At 35.0% G+C, this 25,884-nt stretch overlaps 3 protein-coding genes and 1 long non-coding RNA gene across 6 annotated transcripts; all 4 read left to right on the forward strand.

Annotated features, from left to right (window-relative positions):
• Nucleotides 1-5,150: 5,150 nt before the first annotated feature.
• Nucleotides 5,151-6,669, forward strand: LOC125585529. Its single transcript, XR_007322508.1, has 2 exons — nucleotides 5,151-6,231; nucleotides 6,340-6,669. It is a non-coding gene; the product is annotated as an uncharacterized LOC125585529 (long non-coding RNA).
• A 1,844-nt stretch (nucleotides 6,670-8,513) lies between these two features.
• Nucleotides 8,514-11,535, forward strand: LOC106426565 (putative receptor-like protein kinase At5g39000). 2 transcript variants are annotated; one of them, XM_022701086.2, is made up of 2 exons: nucleotides 8,514-8,719; nucleotides 8,840-11,535. In XM_022701086.2, exon 2 carries the CDS (start codon nucleotides 8,920-8,922, stop codon nucleotides 11,443-11,445), a length of 2,526 nt encoding a protein of 841 aa, XP_022556807.2. In that variant the 5' UTR covers nucleotides 8,514-8,719; nucleotides 8,840-8,919; the 3' UTR covers nucleotides 11,446-11,535. The 2 variants fall into 2 exon arrangements, with proteins under 2 accessions (XP_022556807.2, XP_013722729.2); XM_013867275.3 differs by lacking the exon at nucleotides 8,514-8,719 and having other exon boundaries at nucleotides 8,740-11,535.
• A 5,564-nt stretch (nucleotides 11,536-17,099) lies between these two features.
• On the forward strand, nucleotides 17,100-20,971 carry LOC106426524 (putative receptor-like protein kinase At5g39000). Its single transcript, XM_013867238.3, has one exon. The coding sequence runs from the start codon at nucleotides 18,283-18,285 to the stop codon at nucleotides 20,767-20,769; it is 2,487 nt and encodes an 828-aa protein (XP_013722692.1). The 5' UTR covers nucleotides 17,100-18,282; the 3' UTR covers nucleotides 20,770-20,971.
• An 871-nt stretch (nucleotides 20,972-21,842) lies between these two features.
• Nucleotides 21,843-25,459, forward strand: LOC106426572 (ABC transporter B family member 27). 2 transcript variants are annotated; one of them, XM_013867285.3, is made up of 16 exons: nucleotides 21,844-22,101; nucleotides 22,337-22,408; nucleotides 22,485-22,520; nucleotides 22,590-22,664; nucleotides 22,746-22,870; nucleotides 22,959-23,230; nucleotides 23,319-23,437; nucleotides 23,514-23,624; nucleotides 23,699-23,843; nucleotides 23,938-24,070; nucleotides 24,150-24,225; nucleotides 24,301-24,366; nucleotides 24,445-24,552; nucleotides 24,634-24,741; nucleotides 24,812-25,009; nucleotides 25,093-25,459. In XM_013867285.3, exons 1-16 carry the CDS (start codon nucleotides 22,027-22,029, stop codon nucleotides 25,300-25,302), a joined length of 1,929 nt encoding a protein of 642 aa, XP_013722739.1. In that variant the 5' UTR covers nucleotides 21,844-22,026; the 3' UTR covers nucleotides 25,303-25,459. The 2 variants fall into 2 exon arrangements, with proteins under 2 accessions (XP_048610741.1, XP_013722739.1); XM_048754784.1 differs by having other exon boundaries at nucleotides 21,843-22,101; nucleotides 24,150-24,366.
• Nucleotides 25,460-25,884: the final 425 nt, after the last annotated feature.

Here is a 25,884-nt window from a genome sequence, read left to right on the forward strand (position 1 = left end):
AAAACGATTGTTCTATATAAATTCGATTTTTTGGATTTTACAAAAAAAATTTTGTATATAAATTCGATTTTTTGGATTTTACAAAACATTTTTTAATATCTATACAACTTTTTTTTGATTAAAAACTATTATTTGGGATTTAAAAATATTTTTAATATATATATATATATTATTAAAACTATTTTTTGTAATTATTGAACTATTTTTTATTTATTAAAACTATTTTTTTTATTAGAACTATTTTTATATATTTATTAAATATTTTTAATATCTATAAATATTTTTTTGTGATTAAATTATTTGAGACTTTTAAAAAAATAATAATTTATATATTTCTGTATTTATTAAATATATTTTTTTTAATTTACAGGTCTCATGATGATCAGATCCGGCCTCGACAGCGTCGTGGTCGTGGTGGTACGGGGAGCCAGTCTCGGGATTCCACCCATTTTCAGGATTCCCCTTCGCCCCACAGCTCCTACCATACATCTCCCTCTGCTGCACCCGCTCCTGCTCCTCTCGCTCCCGCTGCTGCACCCGCTCCTCCTCCTCCGGGTCCTCCAGGAGTGATGAGTGTTGCGGATTTGGTTCAACAGCCCGGTCGTGACCATCTTCCGTATCTCACTCCGTATCCACATGGACATGGTCAAACATGGTAATTAAACATTTTTTTTTCTTTAAATTTTGATTCATTATTAACCGTTTGTTCTTTTTATTAGGTTCAACCGATCCGGGAACGGGATCAGCGCATGGATCAACCGTATGATGTACTCGGCCCTCGACAAGGGACATCCGACTTTCACTCACTTCCCTACCGAAAAGCAGGTTCTGTGGTTTCGTCAGTTTGCGGTAAGTATTCTAATTTTTTACTTATATTTTTAATCTTTAATATTAATTTTTTACTAATTGTGTTTTTTTTTTCAGCAAGAGTTCAACTGGAATTCCGATGAGACGCTCTTTATCTATCACCACTTCGTCCATAAAGTTATGGACAACTATGGGAAGCAGATCCACGAGTGGAAGAAAAAGTGGGAAATCAATAAGGTTCGATTTAATTTATTAAACAATTTTTTAATTTATTAAACTATTTTTAAATTTAATAAACTATTTTTTTTTTATATTAAAAGGTAGCAAAGTCGATGAACGACACGGTCTGGAAGGAGTTGTGTGCGCATTGGGATAAAGAAGAGACGAAAGAAACTTCTTCCACCAACTCCACCAACCGCAGGAGCGACCGTAAAGGGAAGGGCATCTACAAGCATAACTTGGGTGCTCAATCTATTGCCACTCTGGGAGATCGCATGGTAAGTTCAAATGTTTTTTCTTCAATTATTTGAGTTTCAGAATTTTAATTTATTGTGCATTTCTTCTAATTTCTAATGTTTCTTTAATTTATGTTTTTTTTCAAGGCGGAAGAAAATGATGGCGAGCCGGTTGATGATCTCGCCCTAATGAGGAGGGCGTATACCAACAAGAAGACCGGCCAGATTGATGACGGTCTTGTGAGGGACGTGGTCGACCTGGTCCAAACTCAGGTGGTAGACGAAGTGTCTCAGCTTCAAACCGAGGATGACGCTTCGACGGCTTCGACCAACTTGTCTCGGTGTCGAATCAACGAAATCGTTGAATCCGTAAGTTCTTTTTTTTTTAAAGTTCAATTCATTTATTTTTTGGTTTAAATTTGTAAATTTGGCTATTTTCTATTCAGTCGGTTCCAAAGAAAAAGGGACGTTTGGTCGGTTTGGGTCGTCGCACCCGGTCGGTTCCTCCTTCTTCTGCACCACCGCCCTTTGTTGATCCAGAAGTACTTACGGCTCAGTTGAAGGACAAAGATGATCGTATATCTTTGTTGGAGACCCAGATGGCGGCTCAACAGGCGGGCTATGAGGCACAGAGGAGGCTGAACCAGCAAATGATGGAGATGATGCAGAGGATGTACCCGAACGAGGTGTTCCCGGACGTGCCAGACCCGTAGATTATTTTTTTTTTTCCCAAAAACTCGGAATGTTTTATTTTTATTTGTGAAACTTTGAATATTAATTAATATGACTTTAATTTTAATTTTAATTTCATATTTTCGAATTTAAATTTCAGAAATTTTATTTTTTTAAAAAAATTAATATTTTTTACATTCCGAGGAAATTAATTATATTTTTCACGCGATCGATCGATGCGTTTTTGGACATAAATCCATCGATCGATCTGTTTACAAAAAAAACGTTCGAAATATACCGAGGGACATGTTCCTCAGAATATACCGAGGAACTGTTCCCTCGGAATATTCCGAGGAACGTGTTCCTCGGAATATTCCGAGGAAGATGTCCCTCGGTATAATCCGAGGGAACAGTTCCGTCAGTATATTCCTATCGATCGATGTATATATGTCTAAAACGCATCGATCGATGAACGTCCGAGGAAATATCCCGACGAAGTTCTCCCTCGGTATATTCCGAGGACATTTCCGACAAAATAATGGTCCTCGGAATTTCCTCGGAAATTTGTTTCCTCGGAATTCCGTCGGAAAATTCCGAGGGATTTCCGACGAAAGAAGAAATTCCGAGGAATTATTTCCGACGACTTGTTTCGTCGGTATGTCGTCGGAATAACGGTATTCCGACGAAATTCCGACGATTTTTTTCCTCAGAATCTTTGTTGTTTTCTTGTAGTGGTAATATATGTGGATTGCATCAAGCCGGTAGACAACCTTGCAGATTCATTTACCAAAGGTCTATCAAGAGATAGTATTGAAATCATCTAAGGGAATTAATTTATTCCTACGACTAACGTGATTGTAGATCCCAAGATGTCGGTCCAAAGGGACAACTAAGTCAAAATTCATGTATTTTTAATAAAATAATGTATTATTATAGTACTAAAAACAAGTTCAAAATTCATGTAATCTTCCAAACTAAAAAAATAATTTTGTAATTTTTCAAATTTGTCTTGAAAAATATACAATTTTGAAAATAAATATTCAAACTCAAAATGATAATATTTCAAATTTTACAAAAGATAAAATCATGGATAATAAAGAATGAAATTTTGAAATGCAACACGAAAAAAAAATTATGTTGTAAAATTAAAGTAATCTTATATTTTAAAATATTAATTTAATAACAAAAAAAATAATATCATAACATCTAAACATATATATCTTGTATCAATAAAATTTACTAAAATAATATGATAGATGCTACTATGTATAAAATTTATTAAAATAATAGGGCAGTATTATTTACAAAAATAGTGTATTTACTTATAAATCCCGCAAAATAGTAAAATGATATATGTTAAAGTATATTTTTTTAAACACAACATGTAAATATAATTTATCTTAAACATGCATCTTTCCTATAATATGAATAAAAAAATTCAATAATGTATTATATGCAAAATGTATAAATTGAAGAAAAACATATTTTAAATGAGATTATCTATTTGATCATTGGAAAATTGCCAAAAATATCATTTTCAAAGTACCACTTTTCAAGTTTACACTAACCACTTTTACCATCATCTTTAATGAAGGGTAAAAGACATTTATAACCTTTTGATTAACTTTAAAAATAAAAAAACATATGGGTTAACTACTCTAAACTCTAAATCATCAACTCTAAACCCTAAACCATGAAACATCAACTCTAAACCATAAACCCCGAAACATCAACTCTAAACCCTAAACCTTCAAATCTAAACCCTAAAACATCAAACTCTAAACACTAAACGTAAACCCTAAACCCTAAATCTAAACTTAAAACATCAACCATAAACCCTAAATCATCAACTCTAAGCCCTAAACTATGAAATATCAACTCTAAACCCTAAACCCCGAAATATCAACACTAAACCCTAAACGTAAACCCTAAACCCTATATTTTTCTGAAATTCGAACCCTAAACCATAAAACCCTAAACCTTCAAATCTAAACCCTAAAACATAAACTCTATACCCTAAAAATAAACTCTAAACCCTAAAATCCTAAACCTTCAATTCTAAACCCTAAACATCAACTCAAGGGTTTTAGGGTTTAGGGTTTAGGATTTAGGGTTTAGTGTTTAGGATTTAGGGTTTAGGGTTTAGAGTTGAAGGTTAAGGGTTTAGAGTTGATGTTTTAGGGTTAGGGTTAATTTTTTATGGTTTAGGGTTTAGAGTTTACTTTTTAGGGTTTAGGGTTTAGTGTTGATAGTTTAGGGTTTAGTGTTGATGGTATAGGATTTAGAGTTGAAGTTTAGGCTTTAGGGTTTAGAGTTGATGTTTTAGGGTTTAGAGTTGTTTGTTTAGGGTTTAGGGTTTAGAGTTGATGTTTTGGGGTTTAGGGTTTAGAGTTGATGTTTTAGGGTTTAGGGTTCGTATTTCAAAAAAAAAAAGGTTTATGTTTGATGGTTTAGGGTTTAGGGTTCGTATTTCAAACAAAAAATAGGGTTTATGATTGATGATTTAGGGTTTAGAGTTGAGTTTTTGGGTTTAGGGTTTCAATTTCGAAATAGTATAATTCGAAAAAAATTAAAGAAATTATTTTTTATTTTTTCAGAATTTTATTTATTTAAATATTTATTTACTATATATAAAAAACAAGTGCATATGAGTCTTTTGCCACTTAATGAAGAAGATATTTTTGAAAATGTCCCTTTAGTGGTGGTAAAAATGAAAAGTGGTAGCATGAAAGTGGTTAGCATGTAATTTCCCCTTGATCATTTCAGATTGTTATTTCATTGTACCTAACTCAAAAATATATTAGTAAGTAATAAAAATTAATTACAAAGTTAAATATATTAAAAAAATTACTATATATTAATAATTCTGAATAATAAATATAAACAATAATATTATAGAGTTACACAACATATAACGCTAAAATAAAAATTATATATTGAAAATATTTATAATAATATCAAAATTATACATTTATAAAATGAAAAATATCTACACAGACGTGCGGGTCAAAATCTAGTATATGTTATTCCGGTTTACACAAACTTCAAGTGGTTTAAGTCATTATGTTCACCTTCTGAAAAGTAAATCCAACAGATATTAACAATGACTAGTTTAAAAAGCTAAAATACAGTATTACCTCAGATGCATTTAGTTTTTGCTTATACTCTCGAAAAGTTTGGGCGTCTATCTATTCTATTGTTATGTCAAGTCAGTCGTGTATGTTGAGTATGTTGAGTATGCATGATCAATCGATTCTTCATATGTTGGATTCTAAAATAGTTATTCTTGGGTTCGCCCCCTAGGGTGGTTCACCAATCAATAAAATTTTATTATTTCAAATTCGATATCTTTAGAAAAGGAAACAAATATTATAGTCAAGTTATATTATGTTTTTAAAATAAAAAGGTAAAAAAAATAGTAGTTATATAAAAAAAAATTTTAAAACTATTTTTTTAATATTGTTAGCAAAACACTAAACCCGAAATTTTAAACCCTAAACCCTTAGATAAATCCTAAACTCTAAATAAAAAACACTAAATACTAAAACACTAAACCCTAAATCCGAAACCCTAAACTCTAAATCCTTGAGTGTTTTAGTGTTTAGTGTTTTTGATTTAGAGATTAGGATTTATCCACGGGTTAGGGTTTACCCATGGGTTTAGGATTATGGGATTAGAATTTAGGGTTTACTATTTTGCTGATGACATTAAAAATATTTTTTTTTCAATTACTAGTTTTTTTATTTCTTTTTACCTTTTTATTTAAAAAACATAATATAACTTGAAATATTTTGTTTTCTTTTTTAAAAGATATCGAATATAAAATAACACAATCTTATTGGTTGGTGAACCCAAGAATAAGTCATTCTAAAATATCCCGATAAATCTAAACATTTTTGACTGTATTTATTATCTAATTGGTAATATTGTTAGAGGGACATAGAATCGGACTTTAATCTCATATGATACATAATCCTCAACCTTTATTCTACAATGGAAAAGTTTATTCTACATGACCCCAAAATGGTAAATTACCATAAGGTCATTAATGAATCTTTCATCTCTACCATTGGATTAAAATAATAAGAACCACACGATTTTTTTTCTCCCTTCCGTGGGACCCATCCCTTTCTTCCTCTTCCTCTTCGATCCACGACAACAACTACAATTCAATTCTTCTCTTCAACTCATTACCAACCAAACTTTCTTTCATCATATTTTTTTGTCTTCCAGTGGTTTGACGACAAGCAGCAGAACATCGACAACAGCTCATATCTACCTCCATAGATGAACTTGGGTAATGCTCTCTCTCTCTCTCTCTCTCTCTCTCTCTCTCTCTCTCTCTCTCTCTCTCTCTCTCTCTCACGAAACGTACAACTAGTTAAACTGGTACAACTATTAGCAGTTGTACAACAAATAATTGCTTGGCTACAACAGCGACAAAAATGCTAGCGACAACGACTACGAAGAAACCATCTACGAAGAAAGAAGCGACGAAGAAAGCAACTGTGAGGGAAGCAGAAACGAGGGAAACGAAAACGAGGGAAGTGATAAATGAGTTTTGCTTATGTGTTATGAACATTGCTTATGTGTTGTGGAACTTATTCATGTGTTAGGGATGCTATTTATGTGTTTTTAAACTTTGCAATGGAGAAAATTTGTAATGTATTGTTTCTGTCAGATATTACTGGTACAATTGGTACTTCATATAATACACATTCATGTTTATGTGTTATAACACTGGAAAAACTAGTACAACTATACAAGTTGTAAAGTCTTTAGAATGGTACATCCTAACTATTAGAAGTTTTATCAAAAAAAATCCGCAATTATAAACAATCACATAAGTTTCCATTATTTACCTTATAATTTAAAGGTTTGTTTACTTGTTTGTTCACTATATTTTTGAAAAATATACACTGGATATATTTTAACAAAGTTAATGATTCCATAGTATGTGATTCTAGGTATTTAAATATATACAAGTAGTACAACTGATGTATCTTTATTTAATATTTGGTACAACTAGATATTTCAAATTCTGGACCAAAATACAACTATGTACAAACTTGTACAACCCAAAACTCGGTACAACTATGTATACGATTGTACAACTAAAATATTGGTACAACTACATGTTAATAAATTTGGCACATTTTAATTGTTTACCACATTTAAATGCTCACTACGTTTTAAACATGATAGTTTTACCTTCTTTCGTTTAGTTGTACAAATTGTACCCGTCAGAGTAATTTTGTCATAGTTAATCTGGTTAATTTAATTATACCAAAAACCTGTCAAGTTTAAACCTTTTGAATTAACCCTAAAAACTTTTAAATGTGCACTTTAACCTATATGGTATTATGCATATGCAATAGAAACATTTAGATTCATCTTAAATAGTTTAAATGTCTAAAAAATGTTAAAATGTATTAAATTCATGAGATATAAATATTTCATGTTTTAAACATGATTTTGTATCATTCATTTATTTTCTGGTAAAACCATTCATTTACTGGTAAAACTGGCATAACATTACATTGTATCCAAAATTGTATTTCTAGTATAACTGTCATTTCAAAATTGAGAAAATAGTGTGGGTTATTGGTTATACTATTTTGATAGATTTACAATTTTTTTAGATTTAGAAATCTTTGATAAATCCATGATTTTTAAATCAAACAAGTGGATTTTAAGAATAATTTATGTATTGCAAAATCTAAATAGATTACTACCCAATGTTAAAACAACATAACTCAAGTTCTAGCACAATTAAACTAGTAATACTACTATTGTATCTAAACTAGTTGTACCACTTATATTATTATTGTCGTAGTCCAAACACCAAACATGAATGTTTATGCATCATTTTCGAACTCAAAAATGATTTTTACATATTCCTTTGCACTTTGTTCTACTAAATCTTCATCTACTGTAATTTTTTTCTAGCTTGCCATCCACCGTCTTCGGCTTCGGAAGCAAAAAGATGAAGATGCATATTTTTTTGAAAATAGTACAACTAGTATAACTAGTACAACTTGCAAATAAATCATTATTAAAATCAAATATTATTGAAAATTTACTATTCATGTATTTTGACACATGCAAGCGGGGAAGGTTAGATCAACATGTCTCATTGGTTTCACATCATCCACTTTTCTAGCATCACTCATATGCTGAAATAAAAACGAAATATTGTCATACTAATTACAAAGTTATACTAGTTATACGCGTTTTAGTTGTACCAGTTATACTTAATGTATTAGTACTAGTTATATTTGTTTTAGTTGTACTAGTTATACTAGTGCGCGTTGTACTAGTTGTATTAGTTAGAGTCATACTAGTTGTACTGTACGCTGGGTTTTTTTTTGTCATGAATTTCGTGAGAAAAAAATAAAATTCAATTTTTGATAAGACATAATTGGTTACATACAACTATGGGTTGACCAATTTTGGATAAGAAAAAGAAAGTTAGTGAATATTTGAAGGAAATTTTTGATTTTTTAAAGGTGAAAGAAACATCCATGGAAAAATAAAAAAAAGGAAGAAGAAAAAGATGTTATGTTGATAACGATGTGTGTCCCAGAATTTGATCCCATAGAATCGTAGAAACCGTGTTATGTTGCATCATTTTAAAGTGGAATGACACACGAACAAGTTGGACGTATAACGACAAGGTGCTAAATTAAAAGACATGGAAGAAGTTTCGTCGGAAACTTCTTCTTTTGCTTGAGCTGAAAAGTCAGTTAAGGGTTGACCCGTTGACTTACTCACCACCACCCATGGTTTTGCTTCAGTTTCTTATCTTCTTCTTTACCATTCACAATATCATTCAACAACTCTCACTCTATCAGTTCCTATGACTTTTCAAGTTTTCTTAATCTTCTCCATTCTCGTTTCTACAGCCATAGCAGGAGACGGTGCAACCGCTGCGTACGTTCCCACTGATATCTTTCTCTTCAACTGTGGCGAAACATCCAACCAGATGGACATAAGTGGCCGTAACTGGATGGCAGAGCAACCAAATATTCTTCCGTCAAATGCAGCCATAGCGTCGTTTGTTTCACATGCGTCATTCCAAGGATCGGGAGTTCCTCAGGTTCCGTACATGACTGCTCGAATTTTCCGACATGATTTCACCTACAGTTTTCCCGTGTCTCCGGGCTGGAAGTTCCTCCGGTTATACTTTTACCCTACCCGTTACAGTTCCGACCTCGAAGCTGCCGTAAACTCCTACTTCTCTGTCACCGTCAACGGTTTTACTCTCTTGAAGAACTTCCGTGCCGATTTAACGGCAAAGGCTTCTCATGATGCGTCCATATTTAAGGAGTTCATAGTCCCTGTTTCGAGTGGATACACGATGCTAAATCTCACGTTCTCACCTTCTTTAAACATGTTAGCTTTCGTGAACGGCATCGAGATTGTCTCCATGCCTGATCGGTTTTACTCCAAGGGAGGCTTCGACGACAAAATAAAACAGGTAGGTAATAGCATTGACTTCGAGATAAACAACAGCACGGCTTTCGAAACTGTTCACCGGCTAAACATCGGTGGACAACTGATTGACGGCATAAGTGATACAGGGATGTTCCGGCCGTGGCTTGCTGAAAAGTTTCAACTAAGTGAAAAGTCGGGAATCGTGCCAGTCGTTCCGGGTGTAAAGATCAACTACATGGAGAATACTCCAGCGTATGTCGCGCCGGAAGATGTGTACACGACGTACCGTACAATGGGTAACGCCGAGCATCCTAGGCTGAACCAGAACTTCAATCTGACATGGCTCTTCCCAGTTGATGCCGGGTTTAACTACCTCGTCAGGCTTCATTTCTGTGAGACTCTATCGGATGTGAACGGACCGGGCCAACGTGTCTTCACCATCTTCATTGGAAATAAGATTGCAAAGCTTGACATGGATGTCATTCAGCTGAGCGGTGGTTCTCGCATTCCGGTGTATCTAGACTTCAGTGTGCTTGTTGGTTTTGAAAGTGGGCCGCGACCTGATCTACGACTTGACTTGCATCCTTACACGGACAGTGGCCCAAAGTATTACGATGCTATTCTCAATGGCGTAGAGATCCTCAAGCTTAGTGTCTCTGGCGGAAATCTTGCTGGACCTAATCCTAATCCTACGTCAGGTCTTACTCCAAACTCTGTAAATCAAGATATACAAAAACCCAAAGCCAAGTCACACGTTTTGGTAATAACACTTGGAACTGTTGGGTTTGCAATTGTGTTAGCAATGTTTATTGTTGTTGTCATCGTCATGAAGAGGAGGAAGAAGAAAAAGAAGGTTAATGTAGACACCAAGAGCAAGCCTACGGACTCGTGGACTACTCTTCCGCTTGTTGCCGGGTCCTCCCATACCAGATCGACCACATCTCTTCCATCCGATCTCTGCCGTCGGTTCTCCATCCTCGAGATCAAATCCGCCACAAACAATTTCGAGAAAAAGCTGATCGTTGGAGTAGGCGGGTTTGGTCCTGTCTACAAAGGAAGAATCGACGGTGGAGCCACGCTTGTGGCTGTTAAACGGTTAGATGTTTCATCCAACCAAGGCGCTACCGAGTTCGAAGCAGAGCTCAAGATGCTCTCGGTGCTCCGTCATATACATCTCGTTTCCTTAATCGGATATTGCGACGATGAGAACGAGATGGTTCTTGTCTACGAGTATATGCCACATGGCACACTTAGAGACCATCTCTACAAGAGAAACAAGGTTTTTGATCCCCCATTGTCGTGGAAACGGAGGCTAGAGATTTGCGTCGGTGCGGCTCGTGGACTACAGTATCTCCACACAGGCGCCAAGGACATGATCATTCATAGAGACATCAAAACTACAAACATACTTCTTGATGAGAACTACGTAGCTAAAGTCTCCGACTTTGGGTTATCAAAAGTGGGTCTTACAAGCTCATCTCAAACGCACGTCTCAACGGTCGTTAAAGGATCGTTTGGTTACTTGGACCCTGAGTATTATCGCCGTCAAGTCTTGACGGAAAAATCTGACGTGTACTCCTTCGGAGTTGTTCTGTTCGAAGTCTTGTGTTGTAGACCGGTCAAGCTCGAAAGCGCTCCACGAGAGGAAGCAGATTTGATCCGATGGGTGAAGTCAAATTACAAAAAAGGAACCGTTGATCAGATCGTTGACGCAGATCTAACGGCTGAGATTACTCCGCTATCGCTGGAGAAATTCTGTGAGATCGCTGTGCGATGTGTTCAAGATCGTGGTATCGAACGGCCATCAATGAACGACGTCGTTTGGGCGCTTGAGTTCGCACTTCAGCTTCATGAAGCTGCTAAGGATAAGAATGGCGTGGACTCTCTTGATATCCCGAGACGTGACGAGGTAGGTACGACGACAGACGGAGAAAATAACTTGTTTAGTAGGACTACGGGACGCATGTCAAAATCTGTGACGAGCGATGATGATTCTGCTCGTCTTGCTGGCGACGAGAGGAGCGGATCGAGTTGGGGAGTATTTTCGGAGATAAAAGACCCCAGAGCACGGTAAATTGTTGAATATGTAATATGTATATATAACTGTTGAAAAAAAACATAATATGTAAGTTTTTTTGTGTACTATATTTTCTGTTTTGAATCATATGAGTCGTATAATGTCTAATTTACCATGTATTTAACTTGTTACATAAACAAACATACCTAAAATAGTTAAAATAAATAATTTTCTTAAAAATGTTACTGCATGAACGTATAGAAACTCAGTAGTCACAGTTTTTTATTTTATTTAGAAACTCATTAAGCACATTTCCTACAATACCTCTAACCCTTAAATTTTGAAGTATTTTCTTTCCAATAAGTTCAGCATGGTATCTCGGCTTTTAGTAGAATTGAAATTGGTCTATTCTCGTTTCTCTTCTATCATTCTCCTCCGATGAGTTCAGCATGGTATAACCGATCCATTTCGGGATCTCCTCAACTTCTCCTGCTATCTTCGGGCTTCGATCTCGCCTCGTTTGAACTCGCCCGCGCGAGTTGGGCCCTTTCTACATTCAAAGCTGTACGGCCCATCTTTTATCCGACCCAATCATAATTTGACCGAAATTGGATCCAACGCCATCTAAACTACACCACCTACAGACCTACTCTTCATCCCTCTACTTTACACATTTCCACGATATGCCAACCTACCCAATGTACATCCACGAAATTCCCGTCCAAAATAAATCTATCCAGAACTCACTAATTCATAACCCACTTATCTGTTTTCAAATTTAAGCAGTGAGTATTGCATTTGCAGGACCATCCATCCATCCAAGCCTCAACGATCCATGAGCGTGTCATTGGCCAGACTTAACTCATACACAGATCACCCATTAAAGTCTCACCCATTGACGTTGCATCCATCCTTGCGAACGTCCACCAAATGTCATCCACAATTTTGTTAAACCACTAGTCGTACACTAACTTAAATCCACTAACACCAACTAAACTTTCATAAGCATATTCTCAAATTCAACCCTTGTATCCCCAAAACAAATTCTTTAATTTTTACAAGTTTGAAAAGGTGGTCATACAAATGTGTTAATACATTTCAAACATCCCTCTCAAACTGTATTCTATGATATCATGTCTATGATTTATAATTTTTCAAAACTTGTTGGCAGAAACATGTCCACACTCCACACAATATTGTAAATGATATCAATGTATTATTTTCTATGATATACAATTTATCAAGACATGTCTACTATATTATTGAATAATTTAAAGTCATTAATTATTATATATATAACTAAATTGGCGTGAGAACACAAATTAAAACAATTAGTGTTATTTATTACAATCATTTTTGATGGTAAATTAATCTAAAAATCATTTATATATTTTATATGATATATAATTAAATTTCAATGATTTTAATATAGATATAAAGTATATTTTTAATAGGATATCTGTTAAATGATTTTTTATACTCATATGGTTTTATGATCATTTGTTTATTTTCTAATATAAATTTAAATTATTGAAAAAAAAAATTTCAATGTGAGACTTTTAAGGGAAAATTTCATTTTTGCCACTTTTATGGTACCACTTTTCATCTTTACCACCACTAAGGTGTTGACTAGTTTCTCCGCTACCACCCGCAAACGCATCTTTTGCGGTTGGTAACAGTTGACAGTGTTTCGAAACAATCATACAAACCGCTACAAATCGCTTCAAACCGCTCCGAACCTCTTAAAATCAAAAGCTGGTTCCAGCTAGCATTTGCGGTTGCGAGCTGTTGCGGGATGATAATTTTTTTTCCTTTTTATTAAAACATATAAATACAAAAATAAAAATAAAAATAAAAATTTAAAATTGGAATTATAAAAATACTAAAATATATCTATTATATTTTAATTACTATTATAAAATTGTAAAATAAAAATATTTTCTATAATTTAAAAAAATTTAAAACTATAACTTTCTAAATATAATTTTCATATTATTATAATATTATGATTTTTGATATTTTATAATTAAATAAAATGTAAATATTGTTAATTTATTATTTAACCGCTACTGTATTTGGTAGTTAACCAGTCATAAGTATCCCGCAAATACACCAATTTCTAACCACATAACCAGTCATACAAATCTCTTAAAACCGTTAGAAACCGCAGCCACATGCATCCGCAAACTCCCACAACCGCAACCGCTGCGTTTGAACCAGTCAGACCCTTAAACGAACATTTTCAAAAATACATTCTTCATTAAGTTGCAAAAGACTCTTATACCATTTTTCTCTATTTTTTTATGTTTTCAAATTATACTTCTTCAAATTCGAACTTTTTTATAAATTTTTATTTTTGAATTTTCTTTTTAAAATTTTTTTTTATTTATTTTTTTTCAAAATTTCTTTTGAAAATCGAAAATTATGTTTGAAACTATTTTTAAAAATAAAATTAAATTTTTTAAAGTATTTATTTATATATTTATTAGAATCCTAAATTTCACATTCCAAAAACCATACCACACCTTTCAACTCTAAACCCTAAGTCTAGATTAGTTAACCCTAGTGGTATAAATATCTTTTATCTTTCATTAAAATGGTAAAAATGGTTAATGTAAACATGAAAAATGTTAGTATGAATGTGATATTTGTGACAATTTTCTGACTTTTAATAGTTTTAATAATTTATCATCGTTCTTGAAAATTCAATATAAATTTTAAAATTAAATATTAAGTTTTCAATACTTTGTTCGATGCAAAATTTGAAATTTAATTATATATTTTTATATAGTATATAGTTTACTTTAAATGATATTATATATATATTTATTTATTTTTATCTGAACAAGTCTTATAACTACCAAAGTATAATTTTGATACTAAATATCTAAAATTTTAAAATCGTTTGACTATTAAAAATATATCATAAGTATATAAACAAAATCCTATGTCAATGAATATTAAATATGTATTTTTTAATATCTAAAGTTTATATTACTCTTATAAATAAGTTTCCTTCCACTTTGGAATCAAATTAGATTTGACTCGTGTCATTCAGGGATCCCTTGTCATTCATTCTAATTCTGTATTTGCTTCTCAATTTCGATCAGTGTCTCCTACTTTAACGTTTTTATATGAGTTCTTGATAGCTTTAATTTATGTGTGGGAATTTACACTCCTCACATAAAAATGTCCTTTTAGTCCTTAATTTTCTATCTTCACAGGCTATTATTCTTATGGTTCATCATCCTGACAAAACCACAATTCCATTCACCGGTAGCGGACAAAACACACACGAGCAAGTTGGACATAAACGACACAGCACTAAATTGTTGACATGGTAGAATTTTCATGGAAGCTTTCTTCTTTTGCTTGGTTCTTAGAAGTCATTCAATGGTCGACCCGTAGTAGACTCACACACGACAGAACCACGCATGGCTTGGCTTCAATATACACTCACAATCTCATATCTCGTCTCCATCACTCTCAATCCTTCGACAATTAGCTAAAGATCTTTATTTCTGACACAGAAAAAAGTTATTTCATTGCTCAAAACTTGAAGTAGTCCGTGTAACCAGATCAGAACATAACAATTTATAAAACCAAAATTTTTATCTCTATGAAAAAAAACTAGCCATTTTGCTGAAAAATCTACATCTCCATTTTGACCGCTAAGGCGAACATGCCGTGCCTTGCTCCGGTTTGTTATGTAATCAACTGACCGCGAGGTGACCGGATCTTTGATGTTTATTCGTAGACTTGAAGCTTACTACCTCGGGCTGCAAAGCACCCCTTTTGGGCAGAAATAGTTGGGCTTTGCCGATGAACTGTGTCTTCATTGTCTGTTTAATCCGTCGTGAGTAGAACTTTTCTGGGCCGGATTTTTATGATAAATTCGTCTGCAACAGACAGCTGGGTAACGCCCGTGCCGGTGGGATTAGCTCCGACCATCTTTGATCTTTCTTGGCATTGATTTCTAATTCCTTAGAGACGGTGCATTTGTTTACTCTGAATTCGAGATGTATGAGATGAAGTTACAAATTCGATGGTGAGTTATTTGAAAGACTAAGTAATCGTAAAGAGATGATGAAATCGGCAAAAACATTAAAGTTGTGTAAACCCTAGTTCTTGTGCCAATTTTTGTATGACTGTAAATGTGTTTGTTTTCCTCGATCTTCTCCTTGTATAGCCGACTTTTTTATTTTTATTTCTCCAAATCAGTGCATTTATTTGACCGCCTTTTAGTAAATTGGGTCGCGCTCAATTATTTGATAGACTTTATTTGAGGGATGTAATTCATCTCCAACACCCTAGATTATGTACCATTGCTAACAACTCCTTCCAATATGTCCTAAAATTCTCACCGTTAGAGTACTATAGCATATTCTCCGTTGCAGTGCTTCCAAGTGCTTCCAATTCTGCAGGTTGAAGTGATAATCATCTCAACTGATTCTTATTTCATAGAAATTGTGTTTCACACGTAAGGTGAATCATGACGCCAAAAATCATCTAGCATACATATATTTTGGCTCAAGGCCTCGATATATTCGCTAATGATTTTAAAATGTATCTAAAGTAACACTTTTTTTTAATAAACCATAATCACTTAATAAAAAATATAATACTTTTAGAAAATCTGAACCAATTGCATGAAAGCACATGTGATAATGGTAAATAAACAATCAATCATATATAGGTTCTTTCTCTATACCCTCTCTGAATTTTTGAGAGAGAGAGAGAAAGAGAAAGAATGAAACCTTTTTTTTTATCTTAGATCATTATCTGTTCTTCTTCCGGTGTATCTGGATCTTTAATTCCGCCGCGGAACTTTTGTTTCCGTTTTGTCCGGGTTATATATCCCTCTTTCGCAAAACGATTTCCATCCTGTTTTTTCTTTGTTTGCATTTCATCTTCTCCGATCATGCTCATATTCCTTTTTTAACCGAGTCTAATTTTTTCTCTTCTTAAGCTTATTTTTCTCGGATGAAAAGATGAAGAGGTATTGGATTTAACTTGATCTATGGAAAAATTCAGTAAAGTTGCCATCTTTAGTTGAAGATGATCCAATATAGGATATGCTCTAAATCGGTTAAGCTTTTCCTTTTTAAACAATCGGCGGTAGTATAATTTCTAACAGAAAGCAGCGGTTGATTGCGAAAGAATGAGTTCAATGAATACAAATCCAGGATACAATGAAGAGTTGAGGAAGGGAAGATGAAGCTGTGTCGGCGGTTCATGGTCGGACTCACTGGAAATGAACGTCGTGAAGCTTGCCAGCGGAACTGAAGTTTCAATATGAATGTTTCTTTCCTGACATGTGTTGTACGTAGTATTTTCTGTTAAGCATCCACATGCAATGTTTTATATTTTTTATATATTATTTTATCAACTTAAATTTATTAATAACGTAAAATACAGTTATATACATGATAACGAAAAAACAACACATGCCATAATTTAAATTAGGTCAAATAAAATAAGCTGAGAAGAGTATTTCCTTTGAGGGGTCACTGTTAATAGAGTGTCAACTCTATTAATTTTCTTGCAATTTGTAAATCTTAGCTGCATTGTAAAGCATCCTTCTCTTTATTTTATTACACTGGTGTTATTCCAATTTAGATCCATATATATTTTTTGGTTTAAAATCTAATATATTGATTCAATCATAAAAAATAAGAATTAAAAAAATAATTTATAACGATTGCACGAATATTCTCATACAACAAAAAGATACTTCTTCCACTTCGTATTGTTGCTTTCTCTTTGATGTATTTCATGATTTTAGTGATATGTTTTGATACCAAGTATATGTATCAAAACGTAAATTCGAAACATTATTCCTTGATTGAAAGAAAACTTCTTTTGATCTCGAACTCCTCTTCCGCTTGTTGAATCCATGGTGGTTTTTAGTGCACGTTGTTTCCTTAACAAATATGTTAAGATTTGTTTCAAACACCAGAAAGTTATTATGTAAGTATGATAACCACCAAAACCTCTTGATTCTGCATTCAACCCAAAACAACCAGCCGGATATTGTAACAGCAAATTGGAAAACAGAATTGAATCTGCCACAAGTAGAATTGGAAAACTTTTCAACTAGAGAGAAGACGAAGGACACATAAGTATCGTGATACTCCATTGGCGCATTTATTCATGCCTGGACCAAAAGCAATAGGAAAATTGAGAGAAGAAGACAACGTGTTCAAAACGCCACTAACCACTTTGTTGTTGCCTAGTGGCTTTTTGTAGTATGTATTGCTTATCAAGATTTATACCACTTGACTCGTGAGATATTAATAAAACATAAAGTTGACCCAAAAAAAAAGAAAGATGTTAACAATATCCCAAAGTTTCATAATGAGAATTTTTTGTAATTTTCTCTCTTAACTTCTGTAGTTGTTCTTTCTGAAATTGATAAGAGATACCATATGATTTTCTGCCAATGGAGAAGGTCTAGTCATCTCTATTCTCGTTTCCACTCCTAAGACTTACCTTAAATACAATTTTTCCACACATAAAAATGTCCCTATTCCCTAATTCTCTGTCGTCTTAACTTATGATCCTTATTGTTCTATCATCCCGACAAAACGAAATTCCATTCACCGTAGCTTTAAGTAGATAAATAAACACACGGAGTAGACATTGTTGGATATAAAAGACTAAATTGTAGACAGTGTAGAAATTTCATGGAAACCGTTCTTCTTTTTCTTGGTCTCAAAAGTCAGTCAACGGTGGACCCGTAGTAGACTCACTCACCACAGCACCACCCATGGTTTTGTCATCAATTATACGCTCATCATTTCTTATTTTCGTTTTCGTCATCATACACTCTTCTTCTCCTATCTTCATCTCCCTCATTCTCAATCCTTCAACAGTTCTCATATTTCAGTTCCAATGATCAGTCACGCTCTGTTAGTCATCTGTATTCTCGTTTCCGCTGCCGTCCTAGGAGATGCAACAGCAGCATACAAGCCTACCGATCTCTTTCTCATCAACTGTGGCACTAGCTCTGACACCATAGACTCTCAAAGCCAAACATGGACGTCGGATCAGCAGCATCTTCTCACGTCAAATTTAGACAACGTTTCGTTCTCTTCAAATGCATCTTACCAAGAAGAGGTTCCTCAAGTGCCCTACACGACGGCTCGCGTATTCCTATCCAACGTTGACTACAGTTTTCCAGTCTCTCCCGGCTGGAAATATCTCCGGTTGTACTTTTACCCGACCCGGTACGAATCTGGTTTTGACGCCGCAAGTTCCTTCTTCTCAGTCACAGTTAACGGTTTCACTCTCTTGAAGAACTTCAGCGCCGACTTAACGGTAAAAGCTTCCAAGTCGAAATCCTTAATCAAAGAGTTTATCGTTCCGGTTAACCAGACTCTGAATCTCACGTTCACGCCGTCTCCGAGTTCGTTAGCTTTCGTTAACGGCATCGAGATTGTCTCCATGCCTGACGGGAGTTACTCAAAGGGAGGCTTTGACAATATGATAACGAACGTTGGTAGTACCATTGACTTCATTATCAAAAACACTACCGCTTTCGAGACTGTTCATCGGATAAACGTTGGCGGGCAAATGGTGGATGAGGTCGGTGACACTGGAATGTTCCGGCGGTGGCTTCCGGATGATGATGTCATACTAAGTGAGAATTCAGGAATGAAACCGGATGTAACGGGTGTGAAGATAAACTACACAGATAAGACTCCCCTTTATGTCGCGCCGGAAGATGTGTACAAGACGTATCGTACGATGGGGAACGTCGGCTACCCAAGGCTGAACCTGAACTTCAATCTGACGTGGCTCTTCCCAGTTGATGCCGGGTTTCTATACCTAGTAAGGCTTCATTTCTGTGAGACTCTATCGGATGTGAACGGATCTAACCAACGTGTCTTCACCATCTTCATTGGAAATAAGATTGCAATGCTTGACATGGATGTCATTCAGCTGAGCGGTGGTTCTCGCATTCCGGTGTATCTAGACTTCAGTGTGCTTGTTGGTTTTGAAAGTGGGCCGAGACCTGATCTACGACTTGACTTGCATCCTTACACGGACAGTGGCCCAAAGTATTACGATGCTATTCTCAATGGCGTAGAGATCCTCAAGCTTAGTGTCTCTGGCGGAAATCTTGCTGGACCTAATCCTAATCCTCTAGTATCATCCGACCAAACACCAAATCATGTAAAGCCTTCGGCAAGAAAAGGTAATAATTCACATGTTTTGGTGATAACTCTGGCAGTGGTTGGTTCTTCAATTTTCCTAGCGATGTTTGTTTCTGTCATTGCGTTGTTCTGTAAGAGGAATAAAACGAAAGACGTTCCTTTACATACAACAAGCAAGCCTACGGACTCGTGTTCTCCTCTTACCACATATCTCTGCCGTCGATTCTCCATCTTCGAAATCAAATACGCCACAAATGATTTCGACGAGAAGCTAATCGTTGGAACAGGCGGGTTTGGTTCGGTGTACAAAGGACAAATAGACGGAGGAACCACACTAGTCGCGGTTAAACGGTTGGGAATTGCATCGAAACAAGGCGCTAAAGAGTTCAAAACAGAGCTCGAGATGCTCTCAAAGCTACGTCATGTACATCTCGTTTCTCTAATAGGATATTGCGACGACGAGAGCGAGATGGTGCTTGTCTATGAGTATATGCCACGTGGTACTCTTAAAGACCATCTTTATAAAAGGAATAAGGCTGTTGATCCTCCTTTGTCCTGGAAACAAAGGTTAGAAATCTGCATCGGAGCGGCGCGTGGGCTACAGTATCTCCACACAGGCGCCAAGCACGCGATCATACATCGAGACATCAAAACAACCAACATACTTCTTGATGAGAACTACGTAGCTAAAGTCTCTGACTTTGGGCTTTCAAAAGTGGGTCCAACTAGTGAATCTCAATCCCACGTCTCAACGGTCGTTAAAGGAACGTTTGGTTACTTGGATCCTGAGTACTATCGCCGTCAAGTCTTGACGGTAAAATCGGATGTGTACTCTTTTGGAGTTGTTATGTTCGAAGTTTTGTGTTGCAGACTGATCAACATCGAAATTGTTCCACAAGAACAATCAGATTTGATCAGATGGGTGAAGTCAAATTATATAGGAGGAACTCTTGATCAGATCATTGACCCAGATCTTGCTGTCGATATCACTATGATATCATTAGAGAAGTTCTGTGAAATTGCTGTTAGATGTGTTCAAGATCGTGGCACTGAAAGGCCACCAATGAACGATGTCGTTTGGGGACTTGAGTTTACGCTTCAGCTTCACGAGGCAGCAAAGAAAAACAATGAGGGAGGGACGATGACGGACGCAGAAGCTTTGTTAAGTAAGACTGATGATAACTGCGATCCTGTTATTGCTGAAGAACCGAAAGCACTGTAGATTAGTTCGTCCAACACATTCTCAGTTATGCATGTACCTACGTATTTACTGAATGAAAATCATTATTGTGCTTTTCTTTTTAAATAATTAAGGTGAATAGGCGTAGATCATCTTAGTAAGGTTATAACATTGATGACTTCAAAATGAAAGATCTAGGTCAAGAGATCTTTTTTTTTTTGAAACACTTTTTTTTTTTTGATCATCTCTTTTCTCTCTCATGTGGTTATTCTGTTTAAGTTTAAAAAAAAAAAAATAAAGAAAAATAGTCTTAGCTATTTGTGTGATGTTCTGAGACCAGCTCCATCGATGACCTCAGTAGTTCTTACCATTTAAGAAAAATGAAGAATAATTAATATCGATGAGAGAGTATAGAAAGAATTCTTACCGTGGACATTCAAAGATCGACTCCTAATTTTAAGTGACAGATGTCACTGTATTAATGTTTCAATTGGTCTTACAAAATTAATGCACAATCAAATTATTATAATAACATTTTTTTTGTTTTAGAAACTCCATCGGTTACAACGAGTGTTTTTAAAACCGGAACGGAAGCTGAACCGGAAATATTTTGGGTCACGGTTTAATATGGTTCGACCGGGTTAAACCTAATTTAATAATATGGTTTAATATTTTTTTAGCATGTAAATATAAATTAGTTTCTTGTTTATATGGATAGTTTATAGATTTTCGATAGTTTTAGTGGTTTTTATTGGTTTAATAACTTTGAAATATAATCCGGCTATGTGTCCGGTTCATGATCGAACCAATTACTAGACCAATCCGGCTATATAACTGGTTCACGGTCAAACCCGGTCTAACCATCGGGTCGGTTCGGTTTTAAAAACACTTATTACAACCGACGGAGCTGCTCTGATGCTTGATATTTTTCTCTCTGTTTGTGCGATCTCAACACTTTTCCAAACTTAGCCTTTGAACCACGGAGAAGACTTCTATTTTATTTTATTTTATTTTATTTTATTTTCGTATAAATGTTTACATTTATTTTTGTCATAAAGTTGCCACAACCTACTTTATGTACTAGTTTATTTGATTTTATAGACTATTATTTTTCTCAAGAAAATTATAAATAAATCATATCCTGGAGGAAAAGAAACAACAAGCACCAATTGGATTTTTTTTTTTGTAACCAATTGGATTTTCCATGGCTACAAAAGAAAGATCCTCTCCGAGACAACACATATAGAGATTCCTTAACTTCTTCTCTCAGAAATAAGAGAAAAAGGTTTTAACTCTGAGATGGGCTACAAGAAACTGATGACTGGTGGGACGTCAAGCAGAGGCCATAGGGATCCTCTCTTGCAGAACAACCAGGTTTCCCAGTTAAACCTTATCTTCTTTCTCAGAAGCATGTTTTTTTTGGTCAAGATTTGTCCTTTGCTCACCCAATAGCACTTTTCAAGTGTCAGTGTTACTTGAAAGTACTATTCGAAGCGTCTGATTAGGTTTTCAAAGCATGGGGCTCTAGTGATCATTCGATTGGAACGATCATCTTGTCTCAAAGTTTGATTCTTCAATTTTTTTTTGCCAAATTTGATCGTTCTTTCAGGATAGAACGAAAGAAAATGGAGAAGAGACGATCGAGAATGGTAAAACTGATCTCGAGAGCGGTGTAGCTGAGGTATGTGCTTGTGCTGTTTCTCGCACAAACATTTCATATACAGAGAAGTGAAGTTATCTTGTTTGTCTTTTTTCAGGCAGCAAATGTTGGGTTTGGCAGAGTCTTTTCGTTGGTGAGTGATTCTTGATTAGCATTCGTAGATTAAAGATTCAGTCAATGCTCAAAAATGTTATGGTTGCAGGCAAAACCTGATGCAGGGAAGCTAGTGATTGGTACCATCGCTTTGTTAATAGCTTCAACAACTAATCTCCTCGTTGTATGTTTCTCATCTCTCCATCTTCTATCTTCCTATTTTACATGATGTTGATTTCTGAAGTGTGCTTTGTTCTGGTTACAGCCCAAATTTGGTGGAATGATTATAGACATTGTATCCAGAGATGTCAAGACGCCTGAACAGCAATCTGAATCCATTCTTGCTGTTAGAAACGCTGTCATAGTCATTCTGCTTATCGTTGTTGTCGGGTGATTACATCTTCCTTAGTCCTTTGCTTGATCCTTAGAGTTTTTTTTTTTTTGGGTCTAAAGTTAAATACTTATTGGTTTATTTTAGATCTTTGTGCACGGCTTTGCGGTCGTGGCTGTTTAACTCTGCCAGCGAAAGAGTTGTGGCTCGACTGAGAAAGGATCTGTTCAAACACCTAATGCATCAGGAAATAGCATTTTATGATGTGACGAAAACTGGAGAGCTCTTAAGTAGACTTTCTGAAGACACACAAATCATTAAAAACGCCGCTACTACAAATCTTTCTGAAGCTCTTCGCAATGTAACAACGGCCCTTATTGGAGTTGGTTTCATGTTTTCATCTTCTTGGAAACTAACATGTAAGAATCTTCTCTTTTCCATTTTTTTTTCTTATTTGTAAAAAACTTAATAAACTAACATGTTAGAAGCTTGCTTTATGCTTTATAGTGTTGGCATTAGTAGTAGTTCCATTAATCTCCATTGCTGTTAAGCAATTCGGGCGTTATCTCCGCGAACTTTCACACAAAACTCAAGCAGCTGCTGCTGTTGCTGCATCCATTGCTGAGGTTATTTTTTTTCTTGCTACTCATATAAGATTTATCTGTTAGTATCTTAAACTGGCTTTGATTGGATCATGTTTAGGAATCTTTTGGCGCAATCCGAACAGTTAGATCGTTTGCGAAAGAAAGTTATATGGTCTCACAATACTCCAAGAAAGTTGATGAGACTCTGAAGCTAGGACTCAAACAAGCTGTGAGTATTTGTGGCGTAAACCCTTTCATGATATTAAACGTTTTGATGTTTAAGTCTGTGTTTGGTTGAGTTAGGTACTTGTCGGGTTGTTCTTTGGAGGACTAAACGCAGCTTTCACGTTATCTGTGATTACTGTTGTTAGTTATGGAGCATACTTAACAATAACTGGTTCCATGACTGTCGGAGCACTCACTTCCTTCATTCTTTATAGTCTCACAGGTTACATTTGCATCGTGTTTCTTTGTTTATATGGATTTTTGCAAGAAAAATGATTCTGTTATAAACTAAGATATTTTTTTTTTATCTTTTGTAGTTGGTTCATCGGTATCTTCTTTATCAAGTTTGTACACAACTGCGATGAAAGCTGCAGGTGCTAGTAGACGGGTTTTTCAGATCTTGGACCGTGTTTCTAGCATGCCAAATTCAGGGGATAAGTGTCCTGTAGGGTGAGACCTCCTCTCATATTCTTCAAAGTAATTTTCTATATCATAAAAGATCTGCTTCATTTTTATTATATGGTTGCAGTAATCCTGATGGAGATGTGGAAATAAATGATGTCTGGTTTGCTTATCCTTCTCGCCCTAGTCACATGATACTGAAGGTAACATATAACGTTTGGCATTATGAAAATTTGATTTTTGAGCTATTTAACTCTATGTTAACTGAATTTGTGCAGGGGATAACGTTGAGGTTGACACCAGGTTCAAAAGTTGCACTTGTAGGACCAAGTGGTGGAGGAAAAGTAAGTTCTGATCATACAGTTTTCTTTTCGGTTTGGGGTTTGAGGAAAATGATTTTCAATATATTCCATATTTTGCAGACGACCATAGCCAATTTGATAGAGAGATTCTATGATCCTGTCAAGGGAAAGATTTTGCTTAATGGAGTTTCTTTGATGGAAATATCTCATCAGTACCTTCACAAACAGGTAAAAGTTTCTCTGTTTCTTTCGTGTCTTTGAATATATGGTAGAACCTGATTCTTGAATGTATCTCCACATTCTTTACAGATCAGCATTGTCAGCCAAGAACCGATTCTTTTCAACTGTTCCGTGGAAGAGAACATCGCTTATGGATTTGACGGTGAAGCTACTCTTTCAGATATAGAAAATGCAGCGGTAATCACCTCCTCTCATACCTCTTTTGTTGTGTTCAGTAATGAAAAATTAAACCGAAACTTTGTTGCAGAAAATGGCGAATGCACACGAGTTCATAGAAACATTCCCAGATAAGTACAAAACGGTTGTTGGAGAACGTGGGGTACGTCTCTCAGGAGGACAGAAACAAAGGATTGCAATCGCGAGGGCGCTTCTTACAAACCCGAGAGTCTTGCTCCTCGATGAAGCAACAAGTGCACTCGATGCTGAAAGCGAATATCTTGTTCAGGTAAATAAAACAGATCTTTGGAATCAGAACTCAAAAGACCAAGGTTCAAAAAGTTTAACTCATGTCCTGAATCCACTTTGCAGGATGCTATGGACTCGTTGATGGCGGGAAGAACGGTTCTGGTGATAGCTCATAGGTTATCGACTGTTAAGACAGCAGACTGTGTGGCGGTTATATCAGATGGTCAAGTGGCTGAGAAAGGGACTCATGAGGAGCTTCTTAGCTTTAATGGAATCTACACTAATCTTGTCAAGAGGCAGCTTCAAAGTTCTTCCTCTGTAACCAACCTGTGAGATAATAGTATACTTTTTAAATTTAACAAGACAAGTGATCGTTGATCATTCGTTGTCTGTGAAACTAGAACCTTCTCTATGAACTAGATGGTCGACGACATAAAATAATGTCTATTATTTGAAAAATCTTATTTGAAAAATCTGTTTTTATGGAGAATTTTCAAGTTTACCATTTTCTTACTATTATTTATGTTTACTACTACTAAAAAACAAGGGAAATAATTATTTAAATAAATAAATAAAATAAAAATAAAAATATTTTTTTATGTTTTTGAATTATAGTTTTTTTAAATTCGAACTTTTTAATAAATTGTTTTTCTGAAACTTTTTTTTACTTTATTTTTGAAAATCAAAAATTATTTTTGAAACTATTTTAAAAAAAATTTATTTTTGAAACTATTTATATATTTATTAAAATTCTAAATTTCACTTTCTGAAAATCATACCCCCACTCTTCAACTCTAAATCTAAATCTAAATTATTTAGCTTTGGAGTTATAAATGTATTTTTTCCTCTTTAAAACTGAGGGTAAAAATGATTATTATAACTATGAAAATGATATTATGAATGTAATATTTTTGG

The sequence above is a fragment of the Brassica napus genome, chromosome C4, assembly GCF_020379485.1.
Source record: "Brassica napus cultivar Da-Ae chromosome C4, Da-Ae, whole genome shotgun sequence".
In the NCBI taxonomy this organism is placed as follows: domain Eukaryota; kingdom Viridiplantae; phylum Streptophyta; class Magnoliopsida; order Brassicales; family Brassicaceae; genus Brassica; species Brassica napus.